Source organism: Leguminivora glycinivorella, chromosome 22 (genome assembly GCF_023078275.1).
Source record: "Leguminivora glycinivorella isolate SPB_JAAS2020 chromosome 22, LegGlyc_1.1, whole genome shotgun sequence".
In the NCBI taxonomy this organism is placed as follows: Eukaryota; Metazoa; Arthropoda; class Insecta; order Lepidoptera; family Tortricidae; genus Leguminivora; species Leguminivora glycinivorella.
In genome coordinates, this window is record NC_062992.1 from 15,028,417 (window position 1) to 15,049,034 (window position 20,618).

At 45.2% G+C, this 20,618-nt stretch overlaps 1 protein-coding gene and 1 long non-coding RNA gene across 2 annotated transcripts; one reads left to right on the plus strand and one right to left on the minus strand.

Annotated features, from left to right (window-relative positions):
• The first annotated feature begins 266 nt into the window (after positions 1-266).
• On the plus strand, positions 267-3,577 carry LOC125237783. Its single transcript, XR_007178372.1, has 2 exons — positions 267-2,753; positions 2,843-3,577. It is a non-coding gene; the product is annotated as an uncharacterized LOC125237783 (long non-coding RNA).
• A 2,008-nt stretch (positions 3,578-5,585) lies between these two features.
• Positions 5,586-16,739, minus strand: LOC125238122. The gene is made up of 11 exons (XM_048145410.1): positions 14,864-16,739; positions 12,971-13,118; positions 12,092-12,381; positions 10,297-10,454; positions 9,769-9,868; positions 9,416-9,504; positions 8,753-8,900; positions 8,294-8,457; positions 7,631-7,780; positions 5,935-6,023; positions 5,586-5,791 (listed from the first exon to the last, which is right to left on the minus strand). The coding sequence occupies exons 1-11, from the start codon at positions 16,737-16,739 to the stop codon at positions 5,662-5,664; spliced, it is 3,342 nt and encodes a 1,113-aa protein (XP_048001367.1). The 3' UTR covers positions 5,586-5,661.
• Positions 16,740-20,618: the final 3,879 nt, after the last annotated feature.

Here is a 20,618-nt window from a genome sequence, read left to right on the forward strand (position 1 = left end):
TTTCCTGTAGTCTGTGGTCCAGTTGTAGCTGTTGCTAGGTGCCAAGTAGCTTTTATGGTGTATATTTCTTAAGATTTAGACAGTTTCTAATAATCTGAAACAAATTCAATGGAATTTAGTAAGAATAATGTACATGTTTAAGTCATTTAAATAGAATGTTTAGAAGACAATTTTGTGTTGTTTGTCATTTAGTTTGGAGTGTGAGGGAAAAGAGGAGGATAAAGGACAACTCCCTTTCCTTATAATTCGAGATATTTACCGCTGTTAGTAGTAGAATTCTTTGCATTCCAGTTAGCATTCCTGAATAAATTTTAGTCATTCCTTTAGATTATCGAACGTTTATCACACTCATGTTAGTTTTCCATGATTTTGTAGTTGAATTAAGTGTTGTTTTATTAATTTGTAGCAATAAAAACGGCAGATATTAGTAATTTTGTAGGTAACGATAAATATTTTGTTGACATTTAGTTTTTTAAAGGCACAGACCACAGACAAGTTAAGTTCAACGAGGGGTACGTTCGGATGCGTGTTTTTTGATCCAAGTTTAAGTCGTAACTTGAGCGGTTAAATAAACGCTCGTTTTGTAATGTTGGTAGTTCGGTTTTATGATTGGATTTCTTTTAGGTTACGACGTGTTTTTTAGCGCCAGTTTTAAACTTAAACGTATCGCAACGTGCAGATTCGTTTAAGGGCGTCGGTTTTTTGTGAAAACTTGGATTTGGTTTTGTGGTGTATTCAAGGATTTAGAGATTGTTATTGGGTAAGTTTGAGGTGGAGGTTTTCTTTGGACGCAAGGTCCGGGTTTTCTTTTGCTTTCACCTTGCCGCCAAAGTTAACGCCCTCGCTTACGCCATATCGTGTCACTCTTCGGTTGTTTCGTTTGAAGTGTTGAATATTGTGGTAAAAATATTCAATCACGACTTTATGTATGGAACGTGGTGAACAGCAAAGTCTGTTTTCATTACTATTTTGTTTTGTGTGAGGGATGAAAGGGTTCCTGGAACAGTTCTCTGAAATGCGTGAAGTATGAAAGGGGCGACACAATCTGGCTCGTTGTTTTTAGTTTGAGCGATCCTTGATACGGCCTGTTTTTTCGGATGGAGTTTTTTTTGCGGGTGCTTACCACACCCGAGCGTCGTGTTGGCGCGATTTGGGGTCGACATGAGGTCCATACCCAGGAGTGGTGAGGTATGGCAGGGCGCGGTCGCACTGCCTACTTCTTGCATCCCCTTTTGGATGCGCTCCGTACGGGGTTCTTGCCTTTTGTGGTGTCGATCGGGTACTCGCTGGTGGGTACATTTTGTGTTCCGTGCTGCTTTTCCCATGCCATGGAGGCGGTGGGGTGGCGCACGCGTTTTTTGGGTATCGCCGCCAATCATGCCTGGTGTTCGATACATTTTTTTGGTGAGTCTCAACCAATCGGTTGAGGTCTCGGGCATGTTGCAACCTCAGAGTTGCATAGGATTTTGTGATCCGGAGAGTTGGGTGGGAGTCTTTGTTCCACCAACTCGAAGGCCCCCGTGACGGTTTGTTATGTTTTTTTTGGTTTGTTTACGGAAGAATTGGAACAGCACAATGTTGCCAATTCAACCGTGTGTTAGGAGGAATGGTATTTTTTTTTTGTTGGTGAACCGTCAGGGAATTTTGATTTTGGATTTAGGTATTTTCTCGGATTGGAATATTATTTTGAATTGAATTATGAGCTTCTCAAGTTTATGACAGTAAACTTGGAAGTAGGAATCATTTTGGATTTTTTATTTTGCCCGGTCTAGCGGAGAATGTTTAAGTGTGCTGAACATCGGTCCTGGCTGTTGGTTTTGGTTTTTCCAACGCAACTGAAAAGTTGTGTTGGTAAAGCCAAAGGAATGTTTTCTATTGGGTTAGTTTTGTAGTGTGGGTTATTTTTTGATGGTTCGGAAACCACACTAGGTTTTTTTATTTTGTGGTGTTGCGTGGGTTCGAGATTCACTTTTAGGACGTTTAGTTATTTGGTTTTGTGGATTGGTTGTTTTTTTTTGGGAAAGGATCTCGATACCTACAGCAATCGCTGTTCTTTTCTGTTATGTGTTTCTCCCATACTCAGTATGGTCGAGGTGTGTTCGTTTTATTTCCTTACTTTTGTGACACATGGTTAGGTAGTCGCTGAGGACAGCGAGCGTTTTACCCTTGGTAAAACGCTACAGCAGGGAGAGGGGTATTGTGACATTGCACATTTTTAGTACAACGACGTTTTTAGGTTTGTCTCAAACATAAGTTTTTGCGGATGGCAAGGACTTCAATTGATCTAGCAACTGAATCGATATGGATGACAGTTCTGTAATCCAATCAGAATCATCTGTCAACAAGGGTTGTTGCCAGTATACAAATATCCATGATTTTCATGATGTTAATTATTTTAGAATTTAAAATAAAAATTTGATTTAATAAGTTAGGAAGTTGCTAGAACATGGTTAGAAAATTAGGTGGAATTTTACACACTAGATATTTTAGTCATTTGAAATTTATTACAGCAAACGATTGCTGAGGTTGTCGTTCTATTTGGTATCCCCAAGCCTCCCAAGGTCGTTAGGATTTTGAGATCATTTCCTCCACACTTGTTAGCTGGCTCCGGTACAGGTCGTAGGCCTCCAGTGGCTACTTTATGATATCGCGGATCATCTATGATGTGAAGCAGGAATCCAAATTATGGAGCAGCAAGAGTCCTTTTCTGCAGGGCCTCAAGGGTCCTCAGAATTGTATTTTCACCATGAACTGTGAGTAGAGTTCAGTTGAATAATATTGTGTTAACTTCTTTGTGTGATCTTGGCTTTGTCAAGTTTTGACCATGTGTCTCTGTTTCCAGTCTCCTGATGGTTTATGTGGCGGGAAGGGTTTGTCAGAGCTGCGAATGATGAGGCTTCTCAAGTTCCAGCTGGTAAGCAATCCAGAATATTAATTATTCATATGATAAGGTTAGGCCACATTTCCATTGTCTAATGAAGGTTTTTTTTTTCTATTTCAGCTGACTGGGAATTTATCAGATTTAATTGATTTATCAGATTTAATTGATTTATCAGATTTAATTTATTTTACATTTTAGATTTTAAATTTATTTGTGATTTAATTTCGAGCTCTTCAAAATTTGTTTTCAAGATCTCAAGATTTGAGTTTCATTCAGTTTCTTCAAATTGAATGTTTCACCCGAAGGGGGTTTCGGTGAAGAGGATGCTTGCCGTAGGCTGAAGCTTTGGTTGCGGTGGTGCTCTTTTGAATTACTGCGCCTGGGGCAACCGCTTTGGCTCACTGAAGGATGGCTTGCATGTACAGCGGTAACTTCTGGCTTGAAGGTTGGTGGCATTTCTCTTTCCTGGAAGCAAGTGTTAAATTTAGTTTCTATCATCTATGTTGGCACTGATACTTAGGGACTAACAAGTTTTAGGCAATGCTTGTAAATCACTCAGAACCATATTTGCACGGCCCAGCTCTATCGCCTGGCAATGTTATTTTAGTTAAGGTGCTAAGCTTAAGCTTTTATTGCTGATTTACAAGCTGTACTTTGCATTGTGTCCATTTAGAGAAATAAAACTGTGTGTCACAACTAACCGTTTTATTCCATTTCCATTTAAACCTGAATCCTTGAGGAGAATCACCAGTAGCACCTTGTTTCGTTTCTTTATTAAGTTTTTTTGGCAGAATGAGTCTGCATGTATTAAGTTTTGATTTATTTTGATGATCGAGGCTTTCCCACCAGTTTTTCCCGAGCCGGGTGTGGGAAGGCCCCGTTTCAACCTCTTAAAGGAAACTCAGTGCTCTGCGAGGGAACTCCTCTTCTTCTTTCATCAAATCTTGAGCTCAGAATTCACTACTAAATATAGTGGTAGATTTTTGAGTTTCATGATACAGTCACTAGACCTTAGATTTGAATATTATAAAAGTAATCCTTAGTTAATTATCCTGTTAAACCAACGTTTAAAATGTAATTTCAATAACTGTTGATTTAGGTAATACCTAAAGTTTGTTATTTTTAAGCCGACTTAATCAAACTAGATGTATGGCTTATAAAATAAATAAGATTAAAAAAAAAAAAAAAAAAAAAAAAAGTTTGAACGCGCGCGACACCGATCAGTAGCGCCCAAGTATACGACCCGCTAACAGTGTTCGTGTCCGCTTGGGAAAAAATCTTAAATAATTAAATTTGGTTGCAAACGATGGTATCTTGCAGCATAAAGTGGCGTGGCAAGTTTCTAACACTTCACATATAAAAAAAGATGGAAAAACATTCCACAGTTAAGTCAAATTCATTATTTTGTTGAATATTGTTTATTATCCGCGGAGTTCATTTTATCATGGTTGTACTGAGCGGTGCCGAGGTGTGTCCATCCCTTTTTGTCTAGTTAACAATGCGATATGCTATCCCTTTCACGTAAACGACTAGGGATGGGGCCATGTTTGTTTATGTCTGTTGCGGGAACTTCGTACTACCTTCGTACCATATGCTACCATTTGATGAAATATAAAAGAAAACAGACTTGTAATTGAGAATAATTATCTAGAATCTGTAGAGTCTGTAGTTTTATTTGGTTGATTATTTTAGAATATTTAGTTTGTAATTTAACTTCGTAAACGTAAGTATAAATTCATAGTTTAGTTATTAGTTAGTAACTTAGTAGAACGATTATTACTGAGGTACTATCACAATCATCATCCTCCTTGCGTTATCCCGGCATCGGCATTCGCCACGGCTCATAGGAGCCTGGGGTCCGCTCTGACAACTAATCCCAAAATTTGGCGTAGGCGCTAGTTTTACGAAAGCGACTGCCATCTGACCTTTCAACCCGAAGGGTAACTAGGCCTTATTGGAATTGAGGTCATCATCATAATCAGATATGAAATTTAATCTATGGTCACGTTTCTGGTCCATCAGCAGATCAGCTCCATGTCACCATAATATTGCATCGTCACGTGATTTACATAATTATGTGTGCAAAATTTCAGCACAATCGGTTAAAAATATCTGCTTTAAAATTGAGTCGCATGATTTCACCCGTATATACTTATTTACGTTGCAAGTTAAATAAAAGCTTGCAAAAACGCCTAACTTGTTCATTTCTTACCATTACTTGGAGAAATGATACTTTATAACTGAAGAAATATAAATAAGTTTGTAAAACTGCTATATTGTTATATTTGTTGCAAAACAAATTCACCACAGTACTGTTACCGGTACCATTGTCTATAATAGACATGTCCCATCCCTACAGCTACGCGTGAAGGCGCGCCATTATTTGAAACGACCAATGGCAGCGCCGTGCGCTCCCGCCTCACCCCGCAAGGTTTGGTGATTTGCGTCTCGAACAATATCGCTTGCATTAGGTTTCTAGTGGGGTGTCCTGTGCCGCGGACGGACGGACGGACAGACAGACATGGCGAAACTATAAGGGTTCCTAGTTGACTACGGAACCCTAAAAAAACACAAAGAAACACAGCATCAAAGTTCCGGAGTGGGGGCTTGTGACGTCATTTTTAAGTAAAAATTGTACCTAGGCGTGACGTCACGCGAAACTTCAACGCATGCATTTTTCGTTTACGAGAAAAAAGAAAAAAAATTGTGTCTAGAATTTATTTGATAATGTAACTGACGGACTAATATTATTATGTTTTCTGTCGTGTCGCCTGTAGTAGCTAGAGTTCGGTGTTGTCCCGGCGGAGCGCCCTCGTGCGGACGAGGTCGCGGTAGAAGCGCGCCGACGCCTTGGCGCGGCGCGGGCGCGCGGGGTCGGAGAAGTCCACCGCGTGCAGCCCGAAGCGAGTCCTGCGGGCAAATATACAGGGTTTATAGCGATCAGTCCGGAAGTCGAGTGTTCAAATTCCAGCTCATATATACCGACTTCATCGCCCAAATGTATTGTTTAATTTGTGTACGCGCACACAACCTTCAGGAGTACCTATACTCACTGGTAGCCGTCGCCCCACTCGAAGTTGTCCATGAGCGACCAGGCGGTGTAGCCCACCACGTTTATTCCGTCCTCGATGGCTAGAAGTACCTGAAATAGACACAATTCGGTTTTTTGATTTTTACCCAGTTCAAAAAGGCAGTAACGATCTAAGTCTAATGATAACCTAACCACAAAATTAATTTTGAAAAAAAAAAGCCCCGACATAATGGTCGGTGATCAACATAGAGAACGATCGCTACCTGCTCCAGGTAGTCGCGCAGGTAGTTGACCCTGGCCGTGTCCTGCAGCGTGGCGGCGCTGGAGTGGAGCAGCCACAGCATATAAGATAGAGAACGGTCGCTACCTGCTCCAGGTAGTCGCGCAGGTAGTTGACCCTGGCCGTGTCCTGCAGCGTGGCGGCGCTGGAGTGGAGCAGCCACAGCATATAAGATAGAGAACGGTCGCTACCTGCTCCAGGTAGTCGCGCAGGTAGTTGACCCTGCCCGTGTCCTGCAGCGTGTCGGCGCTGGAGTGAAGCAGCCACAGCATATAAGATAGAGAACGGTCGCTACCTGCTCCAGGTAGTCGCGCAGGTAGTTGACCCTGACCGTGTCCTGCAGCGTGGCGGCGCTGGAGTGGAGCAGCCACAGCATATAAGATAGAGAACGGTCGCTACCTGCTCCAGGTAGTCGCGCAGGTAGTTGACCCTGCCCGTGTCCTGCAGCGTGTCGGCGCTGGAGTGGAGCAGCCACAGCATATAAGATAGAGAACGGTCGCTACCTGCTCCAGGTAGTCGCGCAGGTAGTTGACCCTGGCCGTGTCCTGCAGCGTGGCGGCGCTGGAGTGGAGCAGCCACAGCATATAAGATAGAGAACGGTCGCTACCTGCTCCAGGTAGTCGCGCAGGTAGTTGACCCTGCCCGTGTCCTGCAGCGTGTCGGCGCTGGAGTGGAGCAGCCACAGCATATAAGATAGAGAACGGTCGCTACCTGCTCCAGGTAGTCGCGCAGGTAGTTGACCCTGCCCGTGTCCTGCAGCGTGTCTGCGCTGGAGTGGAGCAGCCACAGCATATAAGATAGAGAACGGTCGCTACCTGCTCCAGGTAGTCGCGCAGGTAGTTGACCCTGGCCGTGTCCTGCAGCGTGGCGGCGCTGGAGTGGAGCAGCCACAGCATATAAGATAGAGAACGGTCGCTACCTGCTCCAGGTAGTCGCGCAGGTAGTTGACCCTGGCCGTGTCCTGCAGCGTGGCGGCGCTGGAGTGGAGCAGCCACAGCATATAAGATAGAGAACGGTCGCTACCTGCTCCAGGTAGTCGCGTAGGTAGTTGACCCTGGCCGTGTCCTGCAGCGTGGCGGCGCTGGAGTGGAGCAGCCACAGCATATAAGATAGAGAACGGTCGCTACCTGCTCCAGGTAGTCGCGCAGGTAGTTGCCCTGCCCGTGTCCTGCAGCGTGTCGGCGCTGGAGTGAAGCAGCCACAGCATATAAGATAGAGAACGGTCGCTACCTGCTCCAGGTAGTCGCGCAGGTAGTTGACCCTGACCGTGTCCTGCAGCGTGGCGGCGCTGGAGTGGAGCAGCCACAGCATATAAGATAGAGAACGGTCGCTACCTGCTCCAGGTAGTCGCGCAGGTAGTTGACCCTGGCCGTGTCCTGCAGCGTGGCGGCGCTGGAGTGGAGCAGCCACAGCATATAAGATAGAGAACGGTCGCTACCTGCTCCAGGTAGTCGCGCAGGTAGTTGACCCTGCCCGTGTCCTGCAGCGTGTCTGCGCTGGAGCAGCCGTTCTCGGTGATGAGGATGGGCACGGCGCCGAACTGCAGCCGCGTCAGGTTCAGGTTGTGACGGAGACCTTCCGGGTTTATCTGCAACATACGTATGATACTTTGGAAGATCCAACAATTAAGGTAATCAGTACTGGCCGACCTGTTGGCTTAGCACACGGAAGCAACCTCGTCTATTAGGTACTGTTGAACAAGTACTGGCCGATCTGTTTTCACGTCTAAGAAACTAAAGGGCAATCAACAAATCGCTGCCCCATTCGGGCTCTCTCGAACACGTCAGCCACCCCTGCAACACCTTCGAACAGCTTCTTCTTCCTCCTCGTTCCCGCAATGCTGCGGATCGCGACCACAAAAGCGGACCGGAGTAAAGCGGTCAGAAGCCATGTGGACGGCACGGCATATAGGCTGCCGCCAGTCGACTCCTTCACACAGTCGGACCATCTATTACCAAATACTTGAGAGATATTATTTAAAAGGGCAACCAATCTTCAGCCACGAGGAGCCATGGCTCCCCCTCACTCTTGCTTGCCGTCGATGTACTGCCTAAACTGCTCTCGCACGACACTAGACACTATTAACTAAAGGGCCACCAACCTTCAGCCAGGAGGAGCCGTCGCTGCCCCACTCGGGCTTGCTCTCCAACACGGCGCCGAGCTCGTCGATGCCGTCGAACATGTACTGCCCGAGCTGCTCGCCCGGCGCCGCCGCGCGCACCGTGCGCGACGAGTAGTGGTTCAGACCGAAGAAGTCGAACGAACCTGGAGAGAAGATCGGAAGACGGTTTACAGCAATACAGGCACTGTGAAACTGAAACTGCAAAATTTAAAGGGTTACCAAAGGAGCGACTGACAGCTCATAACTCTCATAAGCCACGCTTGTGAGTTTCCCCAGTCCCCGCAAGCAGGCACACGTAGAAGCGCAGAAATGCGTTCCGCGGAGCAATAGCAACAGCCGTATTATATAGGTGAACAGTTTGCGCCGGAACGCCTAGCCTCGCGCTACGATTAGATACATAGGTGTAGGTACCTAAACTGTGTGTTACTGTTATCTGACCTTGTATCAGCTTCTTCTCCTCGGGGGTGAAGGGGGGCAGCCGGGAGCGCGGGTGCCCCTCCCGCTTGCTCTTCTCGGCCATGAAGGCCTCCAGCCGCGGCGGCCAGCCGCCCTCCGCCGAGAAGATGGGGTGCGTGTACCGCCCGTACTGCACCCAACAACCCACCACAACATTACATTACATTACAAATATTAGCGCCTACCGGGAAGATAAACTCCAAAATCAAGATAACATTTTAAAGTACCTAAATGTTACAACGACAACTCAGCTGAAAAACATTAGGTGACAAATGTGGCAATACAATAAAAATATTATTTATTGCTCACCAAAGATCATGTCATAAAAATTAAGCACATATATAGCTTTAACTAAGTATGGTAGACAACAGGCGGTCCTATCGCTAGAGAGAAGAGAGATTTCTTCCAGACACCCTTTTATATAATTATTACATTAATATTAGATGCAGCAAATTTTAGAGAATTAAAATTTTCGTTCTCCGGGACACTACCCGCCACCCGGCCCGGGTTCTGCTTGTAGATGTCGACAACCAACAGGACCCGAGATGTCGACAACCAACAGGACGATTTGAATGCTGGGCAAAGGCAATGGTGGCATAGTATTGTTAGTTCATGGTTTCTTAGTTTAAGCCAGTAGGTACTCACAGCATAGTCCCTGGCCAAGAGAGTCAACTCCAAGTCGGCTTCAGTCTTCGGCTGCAACCAGAACTCCAGGTTGGTGATCGAAATCTCACCTGTCGAATGTAATTCAGATACTTAGGTACCTACTTTGTGCACGTGGTTTTTAAATGAGTGCAGCAGTGCACCTAGTGTAGCTGCGGACTCTGATCTCTTATATAACATATTACATAACATAACAGGGTGCGTAGCCGAATGGCACAAACGCTCACGAAACTCACGCTCGTAGACTATATGTATCTCTATCGCTCGTGCGTATTCCGCGGCGTTTCATTTTCGTGTCGAGACAAGACAAGCCGGATGAGCTGAAGGTGGCTTACCGCCGTGTTGCGGGCGGAACTCGCGGTGGTAGATCCCGTAGGCGACCGCGTGCGCCAGCAGCACGTGCTTCGAGCACAGCAGCGCCCCCGCGCCGGGGCTCTGCAACAAACAGGGTACGTGTTTACTACGAAACTGTACACGCGTTTCGGTAACAAAACTAATGTACTTAACTAGGCAAGGACCATATAATACGGGACAGACAAAGCCCATACATTTCAGGCTTAAAACTAGATGGCGCTGTTTCGCAGCCTGGAAGTGGCCAAAATCATATTTTCCCCAAATATTTTTGCGTGTTTTTATTTTTCATAAGAACAAATGACAATGCTTCTTTATTTTAATATCATGATATCACTTCAAGGTGATATGGTTGTAGGCATCATCAGTGTAGTTATGATAGTATTTAATAGGTGGCACTAAAAAAATTAGGTACGATTCTTAGCATGAAGACTGTAAATCCTATATAAATAATCCTTGACTAAGGTACTTAGGTGCCACTGTTTCCTTACCAGTATTTGTATACGGTTTACCTGTATCCCGGGCGCCAGCATGTCGCGGTAGCCGGCGTCGCACACGAGGCAGGGCTCGTTGACGGTGACCCACGTGCGCACGCGCGCCGCGAACAGCGCGAACGCCACGCGAGCGTACTCCGCGAACCACTCCACCACCAGCGGGTTGCTCCAGCCTCCTGCCAACCGATATACAACTAGTATCATGGGGACGTCCTTAACTCCTTACACATATTTATCACTGGCTTATTTTATTCCATCCTTCGTCCTTAGGAAGTAGTAAGTACAGTGGCAATAAGAGTTTTGACAACTTCGACATCTACACACCATCTTCAGTAACCCGTGATCATGATCCTTGTCACCGCGGTGTCGAGATGTCGGAAGCTCGACAAAAATCGAAAAGGTAATCATGCACGGTCTAATAAAATAATCCCCGTCCCTTATAATAAATCTAATATGAATCACAGCAAACATATTATCGTGCTAGTAAAATGTGTATTCCATAATAAATTGTAACACGATACCTAATCGAGAAACATGGCTAATTGTAACCATACTAATGCGATCAAAGCACCCAGGGCTGGCAACTCGGAAATTACTTAGGTAAGTAGGTACTTATTGTATTTGAGCGTCAAAATCATCGAACCAATGAAAACATATCATAATTTATACGTACACATTACACATACAAACTTGACTAGGCACTTGAGTAGGCAGAGCACATAAGACTGCTCAAATTGCCACTCTCAAACGAAATTATTAACGAAATTATTGCCCGTATGGTGCCGGCCTGGTTTAGAATTTCACCACCCCCTTTCTTCCCGTGGGTATCGTAGAAGCCGACTGTGGGACATGGTATAAATTGTGGCGTAGGCGAGAGGCTGGCAACCTGTCACTGCAATGTCACAATTTTACTTTTCTTTCAACCTGTTTTTGCCAAGAGTGGCACTGAAACTTGAGTGGTTCATGTGCTCTGCCTACCCCTTTGTGGGATGCAGGCGTGATTGTATGTATGTATGTATGTAAACGAAATTATTGAAGTGATAGATTGCTCTAGGTAGGCTTTTTAATAGTAAACTCCAATTATTGTACCAACGCGGGGCAACCCTGGGCGCTTGTATGACCGATGTACTAAAACATCGGCCCTGCACTCCGCCGGAGCAATAAAAATAATCACTTTTGTGTAGAGGCCATAAAGTAACCGTGTATCATCAGTTCGCTACATCGGATTGTAATTATTTATGGCTATTGTAAGTGCGAACATGTAGTTTATCACCGTGTTATTAGTTATATTGTACATCTGTGTTTGTAGCAGGGGAGCCTGTGTTATAAATGTGCGGTAACTCGTGGGTTGTGGGGTAGAGAGTAGAGAGAGCCCTATTGGAAATGAACATTTTTTTTGCTAAACTAGTATTCTTTTTTGATCGGAAACTGATCTATATCGATAATTGTCTATTTTCGTGAGATGTTTTGTGGTTGTATAAAACGCATAAGTACTCGATATTTTTCTCAATTTCCCAAGAGATGTCGCTTTTCTTTCTGGAAACTAGCTGAACATTTTTATAGTTTTGTGCAGTTTTGTGATTGGTGTGTTTTGTATTTTGTGTGGTAATAAGCCAGGGTGACCAGCCCGCAGCCAGCAGCCCGCCCAGCAGGTGGCTGCAGCAAGGCCAGGTGGTCTGGCAGGTCTCACCCAGGTCCTGCAGCGGCTGCGGCAGGTCCCAGTGGTACAGGGTGACCACGGGTCGGATGCCGCGGGCCAGCAGCCCGTCCAGCAGGTGGCTGCAGCAAGGCTAGGTGGTCTGGCAGGTCTCACCCAGGTCCTGCAGCGGCTGCGGCAGGTCCCAGTGGTACAGGGTGACCACGGGCCGGATGCCGCGGGCCAGCAGGCCGTCCAGCAGGTGGCTGCAGCAAGGCCAGGTGGTCTGGCAGGTCTCACCCAGGTCCTGCAGCGGCTGCGGCAGGTCCCAGTGGTACAGGGTGACCACGGGCCGGATGCCGCGGGCCAGCAGGCCGTCCAGCAGGTCGCTGTAGTAGCGGCGGCCGTCCTCGCTGACGCGGTTCGAGAAGCCGGTGGGCAGGAGGCGCGGCCAGCTGATAGAGAACCTGCGGAATCGAAATGGTATTCTTTATTGTGGCGTTTTTAATCAAAAGGGTACGTCTGTCGGTTCACATACTCGTTCATATAATCCAGAAGAAACTGTTATTATCGGGATTAATAGTCACAATTGAATATTAGAATATTCCTAACTTTATTTCCCCTTACCTGTATATGTCCACCCCCAAATCCTGAAGTAGCTTAAGATTTTTAAAGACACAACGTTTGGTCAAGTATACCTTGCGGTAATTTAAGATTATAATTCCAAATCCTGAAGTATCTTCAGGTCTCCCTACCAAAAGTGAGAGGCTCACAGGAGAATCACAGGAGATATCCTTACAATTGTGTTAACTAAAGTTTGGAGATGGACAGAAAAGTGTCATTTTGATCCTTACTAGCAGGGAGAAAACTACACCTATAAAGGCCACTTCAACTGTCTTGCACCAACGAAAATGGTGGGTTAACCCGAGGGTTAACCCACCATTTTATATGGATTTTGACAGATGACAGCCCACTAACCCTACCCAACTAGCCTACTAGGTGATTGGTGCAAGTGGTCTTATTGGGCCTAAATCATGTAAGTAGTAAGGTGATCACCTGTAGGAGTCCACCCCCAATTCCTCGAGGATGTTCAGGTCCTCCTCCCAGCGGTGGTAGGAGTCGCAGGCCACGTCCCCGTTGCTCAGGTCGGCCACGAACTCGGGCCGGGCGTGCAGCAAGCGGTCCCAGATGCTCTCCCCTTTGTCTGGCGAACAGATGAATAGTTAGGGTTGGTCACCACAGTCACCACACCAAGTGTCGAAGTCTGAGCGTTAGAGGGATTCCACTATCAACGCCCAAGGGAGAGAAGAATACAGGACTCCCTCTTGATAATAGCGGGGAAGAAAAGAGCCACTTTGATCTCTCCTACTAAGGAAGAAAAAACATCATTTCGAAATTTTCGAATAGTAAGTAGTACAGTAACTTTGTCGCCTGAAAGTATGGGCCAGTATCTAGTATGCGTCAAATCCGGTAGTTCTGATTTTTTGCAGACTTATTTGTGATGTTGACCTAGTGAATAATCCAAGTTTGTGACCTCGAGCGCCGAACGCAACATTGTCAAAAATCGAAAAAACCGCGAAAAAATCGTTTCTTTTTCAAATTTTGGCAATAATAACCCCGAAGGACTAATTTTTGAAAAATCTTTCTTATGATTCGGTCAAGTTGTGTTTGAATGTATGGGAAATTAAAAAAATTAAATCCAGCAAAATTTTAATGCAGTATGGTACCTTAGGGTAAGGTGCTTTGCGCACACTAGCGTCCCCTACCGTCCCCCTGACGCAACACCCCCTTTTAACACGAAATAGGTCCCGTTTTACGGTTTTTCTTCATTTTTCAGAAAAGTATCAGAGTTAGGGAAAAAGTGTCTATGAAAGCATTAATTGTTATTAAATTTTAGACAAAAAAGGTTATATGCATTTTTTTTTGTAGCACTTACCATATTCGTGCATTAGCTTGTTGAAGTTCGATATAACTCAGTACTTAATGAAATAGTCATATGTGTATTAGTGGTTTAATTTCAGAATTTTGACAAAGTTTATCAAGCTACTAGTTTTTGCCCTTCTGAAGTACCTTTTTACCAAGTTTCAAGCCTGTAGCTTGAAATAAAACTTATTCCCCATACAAACTTCAGCCAGCCTCATTTTAACTCTCTTAAAGGATAAAAATCCAAAAACGCTGAAATTAGTTTCTTTCCATTGTAATTTTACCTTTATAGTCTTTACACGAAGTTTCAAGCTCATATTCTCAAAATAAAGGTAGATCCTCATACGAATTTTTTACACCCATTTCACCCCCTTAGGGGTTGAATTTTGAAAATTCCTTCCTTAGCGGGTCCGTAGACCTTATAAGTAACCTACGTGTCACATTTGGATTCTTTAGCATCAGCGGTTTGGGCTTTACCTTGATTTAACTCAGTCAGTCACTCAGGACTTTGCCTTTTATGTATGTAGATAACATGAAAATGGTGCATGATATCAAAAAATATTATATTACCTTTCTTCTTGCGAATTTCATGAGCATTATTTCTTTCATTGACAACTTTTTTCTAAAATGTATACTTTCCCCAAAAATTAAAAAAAAACTAAATTTTGGGACATATTTTAGGGTAAAAAGGGGGGTTGCGTCAGGTGGGGGGAGGGGACGCTAGTGTGCGCAAAGCACCTTACGCTAAGTAAGGCATCAAACCGCATTTATTTTTATTTGGATTTAATTTTTTTTTCAAAAAACACAGTTTGACCGAATCATTAGGACGTTTTTAAAGTAGACTAAATTTGCTGCAATACGATAGTAATATTGCCTGTGTAGACCCAATAGCTTACATTAAGCCTTTCAAAGTTTATAGCGCCTCCACCTGGTAGGCGGCGGTGGCCACTCCGAAGCGGAAGCCCGCTACACCACGCGACCACGCTACAACACTAACAGTGAGCCAGTGAGTCACCAGCAGCTTACCGCTCACGTTCCAGGCGCCCTCCACCTGGTAGGCGGCGGTGGCCACTCCGAAGCGGAAGCCCGCTACACCACGCGACCAGGCTGCGACACTAACAGTGAGCCAGTGAGTCACCAGCAGCTTACCGCTCACGTTCCAGGCGCCCTCCACCTGGTAGGCGGCGGTGGCCACTCCGAAGCGGAAGCCCGCTACACCACGCGACCACGCTACAACACTAACAGTGAGCCAGTGAGTCACCAGCAGCTTACCGCTCACGTTCCAGGCGCCCTCCACCTGGTAGGCGGCGGTGGCCACTCCGAAGCGGAAGCCCGCTACACCACGCGACCACGCTGCGACACTAACAGTGAGCCAGTGAGTCACCAGCAGCTTACCGCTCACGTTCCAGGCGCCCTCCACCTGGTAGGCGGCGGTGGCCACTCCGAAGCGGAAGCCCGCTACACCACGCGACCACGCTACAACACTAACAGTGAGCCAGTGAGTCACCAGCAGCTTACCGCTCACGTTCCAGGCGCCCTCCACCTGGTAGGCGGCGGTGGCCACTCCGAAGCGGAAGCCCGCTACACCACGCGACCACGCTGCGACACTAACAGTGAGCCAGTGAGTCACCAGCAGCTTACCGCTCACGTTCCAGGCGCCCTCCACCTGGTAGGCGGCGGTGGCCACTCCGAAGCGGAAGCCCGCTACACCACGCGACCACGCTACAACACTAACAGTGAGCCAGTGAGTCACCAGCAGCTTACCGCTCACGTTCCAGGCGCCCTCCACCTGGTAGGCGGCGGTGGCCACTCCGAAGCGGAAGCCCGCTACACCACGCGACCACGCTGCGACACTAACAGTGAGCCAGTGAGTCACCAGCAGCTTACCGCTCACGTTCCAGGCGCCCTCCACCTGGTAGGCGGCGGTGGCCACTCCGAAGCGGAAGCCCGCTACACCACGCGACCACGCTACAACACTAACAGTGAGCCAGTGAGTCACCAGCAGCTTACCGCTCACGTTCCAGGCGCCCTCCACCTGGTAGGCGGCGGTGGCCACTCCGAAGCGGAAGCCCGCTACACCACGCGACCACGCTACAACACTAACAGTGAGCCAGTGAGTCACCAGCAGCTTACCGCTCACGTTCCAGGCGCCCTCCACCTGGTAGGCGGCGGTGGCCACTCCGAAGCGGAAGCCCGCTACACCACGCGACCACGCTACAACACTAACAGTGAGCCAGTGAGTCACCAGCAGCTTACCGCTCACGTTCCAGGCGCCCTCCACCTGGTAGGCGGCGGTGGCCACTCCGAAGCGGAAGCCCGCTACACCACGCGACCACGCTACAACACTAACAGTGAGCCAGTGAGTCACCAGCAGCTTACCGCTCACGTTCCAGGCGCCCTCCACCTGGTAGGCGGCGGTGGCCACTCCGAAGCGGAAGCCCGCTACACCACGCGACCACGCTACAACACTAACAGTGAGCCAGTGAGTCACCAGCAGCTTACCGCTCACGTTCCAGGCGCCCTCCACCTGGTAGGCGGCGGTGGCCACTCCGAAGCGGAAGCCCGCTACACCACGCGACCACGCTACAACACTAACAGTGAGCCAGTGAGTCACCAGCAGCTTACCGCTCACGTTCCAGGCGCCCTCCACCTGGTAGGCGGCGGTGGCCACTCCGAAGCGGAAGCCCGCTACACCACGCGACCACGCTGCGACACTAACAGTGAGCCAGTGAGTCACCAGCAGCTTACCGCTCACGTTCCAGGCGCCCTCCACCTGGTAGGCGGCGGTGGCCACTCCGAAGCGGAAGTCGGGCGGGAAGGCCCGCAGGCCGGCCGCCTGCAGCGCGCCATACGCTAGAACACTAATAGAGCCACAGTCACTCATAAGGAAGCAAAATATCATATTTACGGCCGCACTAGTTGTGACTGTTGTGAGGGATTCGAGTATTGGAATTGGTAAAAGCCTAGAGAGGCGCTTCATATATACATAAGTGGCACAAGTTTTTCATAGAATTCAAAATTCTTCCCGAAGTAAACAATAAATAATTATAGTATATTACCTATACACCGTGGGCCTGAATAACCCGAAAGATTTTAACCACGCATTTTTGATGTAAAAACAAACAAAAATTATTTTGTGATCTGACTTTTGTAATTTTTTGGACAACATTATTTTTGTATTTTTCTTTTACTATTTTTTAATGTATTTAAAAGATTTTTTTCTAAAAACCTCATTTTTGAAAGGTTTTACTACTCACTTTTTGATATCTATCAATGAGCATAGTGAGACTATTCTTCATAATGTCATCAACGCCGTGACGAAAGCCTTTTGTACTGAGTAAAACAATAAGAAAAAAATATTAATCGGTAATAACTAATAACTCTGTAACTGGATAAGTATCACAGATGTCATATATACCATAGACCAAGCAAACGTATCTACTTAGCGTGTCAAATGAACTCAGTGAAATCCACTGAGTTGTCCGTCTTTACTCGCAGCTTGCAGCTTTCGGGCGTCAATTTTTGTAAGTTGAAGTCAACCAAAACATAAAAAATGCCTCGTTACGTGATATTCAATTGCAACAACACAAAAATTATGAACAATCAAGAGCCTGAGACATATTTAAAATTACAGGCAAGAATCAACTTCAGTACAAAATTTGACACGCTCGGCCCCTATACAAATATATGAATTTGTTTCTTCTATCTAAATTAAGTTCTGTGATAAGTATCAATAAAAGTTTATATGATATTAATAGTCTCCAAATATTGTCAGGAATACACTGTTAAATTCTTTCAGGTTATTCAGGCGCACGGTGTATATCTCATTTCGGTCTTTTACCAATCGGCATCGGTAAAACCTAGGAGTTACCTAGGTTGTCGTTGTGAATGTCAAGCGTCAACGACCTTTGTAAATGCACCTTTATTTACCAAGTTTCAGGTCGTATGATTAAGATTATGCACTATTTACACAGATGTAGATTTTATAGCTGAAAGCAATCTTATGATACATTGCCTAATCTAAGCTAACATTATGCAACAAACTTCAGTCACCTTATTCCAGTCATTGTTAAAATTATGCTTTCTGTATTTTTAACCCCCGACGCAAAAACGAAGGGGTGTTATAAGTTTGACGTGTCTGTCTGTGTGTACATATGTCTGTCTGTCTGTCTGTCTGTTTGTCTGTTTGTCTGTCTGTCTGTGTGTGTGTCTGTCTGTGGCATCGTAGCTCTCGAACGGATGAACCGATTTTGATTTAGTTTTTTTTTATTTAAACTTTCACGATTATTACACATAATTATTTTTAAAAACCGGGACTTAATCGCGTATAACTACATATTAAACTGACCTCCAACGTTTAAAGGACGGCGTTGTCCCCGTGGTCTCGGAGAAGACTGGCTTGAAATGACATCAACACCTTCTGACAGCCGCGCGAGTTTTTCGAACTACCCGCACTTGGTTTTGATTATCAACTTGAACTGTTTGCGCACTAGGGATGTTACTCTGTCGACATACAACACTGACGATATTCGATTTAACGACTGTCGATATTATTTTCGGCTTACACTTATTAATGACAGGATTCCATGTGGATGAGATCCTAAAACCTTCGTCCCGATTGAAATTGCGATGTTGCCGTCCTTGAAACGTTGGAGGTCAGTTTAATATGTAGTTATACGCGATTAAGTCCCGGTTTTTAAAAATAATTAGTTTTTTTTGTCTGAAAGCTGAGTTAGTCGGGAGTGTTCTTAGCCATGTTTCATGAAAATCGGTCCACTAGGTCACGGTCGGAGGTTTTTTCAAAATTTTAATTTTGTGGTTATATTTTTTACATTATTCTTAAATTAATAAGACTATGATGACTTTTGACTTGTATCGACTAGTCTTATTTTTAGGACAATTCGAAATTGATGTGTTTTACCGCTTTATTTTGACATCGTTATTGATTTAATTTGTTTAAATATCCATAATTCCACACCTACTAATAATATAAATGGGAAAGTGTGTCTCTGTTTGTTTTGTCTGTCTTTTAACGGGAAGACGCAGCGACGAATTAACATGATGATTTGTGAAGTGGAGATAGTTTGAAGGGATGGAGACATAGGCATACTCTTTTTGTTTCTTTCTAACCCCCCACTTTCCTAAAATGGGGGGAGGGGGGGGGTGGAAGTTTGTATGGAGCATTCCGCAATTTTAAAATTTATTAACGCGAGCGAAGCCACGGGCAAAAACTAGTAAAATAATAAATACCTAATAATATTTTTTGTGAGCTATATAGTGTTATTTTTAAATTAAAGTATCATGTTATTTCCTTTAAGAAATAAATAAAATCTTATTTAATATGAATTTAGCCAACGTACAAAGTACAAAATATAGTCGGCAATATTAATAAAAAAATAAAATGCAATTAATAAACAAGGCATGAACTTTTCTAAAATGTTACCTACGTACGCAATATAATCCGCTAAAATTAATTATATTTTAAAATAAAACAAATAACAGATATAGTATCTTGAAACTCACACGACTGCCGCTAGGAGAGCCATTTTGCAAGTGACTGCACCATCTTTACCTACTCTAATAAGCAAACCTCAACAATTACACGAGGATTAGCCACGAACTTCGCGCTGATTACTGAACATACCTACACTACATACGCGGCCGTGTTCAAACTGCTCGATCACACAGCGATGCGATGATAAAACGACCGACGACCGGTCTGACCCTGCCTGCTACGCCGCGGTCCCGGGTTCGAATCCCGGTAAGGGCATTTATTTGTGTGATGAGCACAGATATTTGTTCCTGAATCATGGATGTTTTCTATGTATCACCTGAGTGCCAACGGGTGTCGATCAATCTGTGTTAGAATGTCCTATACTTAATATTTATTTTACTTATTTAAAATAAGTTTTTGGTTGAGAAAGTAATTGACCGGCGTGAGAAAGTTAGTCACCTCAAGTTCCCCTGAAGTTCGGCCACACTGCATTACTTTATCTTTTTGGATCTCCAGACCAAAGGAATATAAACACGATCAAAGATACGGAGTGGGACTGTATAATCGTTATCTAAGATAGCACGAAGGTGAAGATAGCACCGAATGGGTGACCCCTGTGAACTGTGGATGGCATTTTCTGTCCAAAGTCAAACAAACATAAATCAAAGCAAAATTTGCAAGATCACTCCATTTACCTGAAGCACAGTCGCCGTCAGAGATATCAGTGTGCATAGCGGAATGCACAAACGCTCACGATAATATCTTTTTCGTAGCTGTCTATCTCTATCACTCTTGCCTTGCGTATTGGCGCGACAGAGAGAGACTGCATTTCTGTCACCGTCTGGCGTCGCAGAAATGCCATTCGGCTAGCAGGCCTGAGCGGCCGGAGCTCGCAGGCATGTCTGAGTCTGACAACGCCGAATCTCCGCAGAAGATGTGCACAATACTATTTCTTCAGTTATTGTATTCACTCGCATTTTTCATGCCTTGTCTTCCGTAACCTGTATTTGAATATGAAATAGCAAGACAAGAGGCGTTCATGAGTATCCGTGTAAATTGGGTGGTAAAACCTTATACACTACGTCTGTACTGTGCTACTGTGGATTATTCTCTCGTTGTCAGTAAAATCTTCCACATCAGTGCAATAAATAAACACCGAAAACAATAATATTATTGTTAAATAGAGGGAGCACGTAAGTTAACGTTTTATTTTATGTTTTATAGCCACCTAGTGAGGAGTAGAAGTACTAATCAAGTACCCCGAGACGATACTACTAGCGACATCTA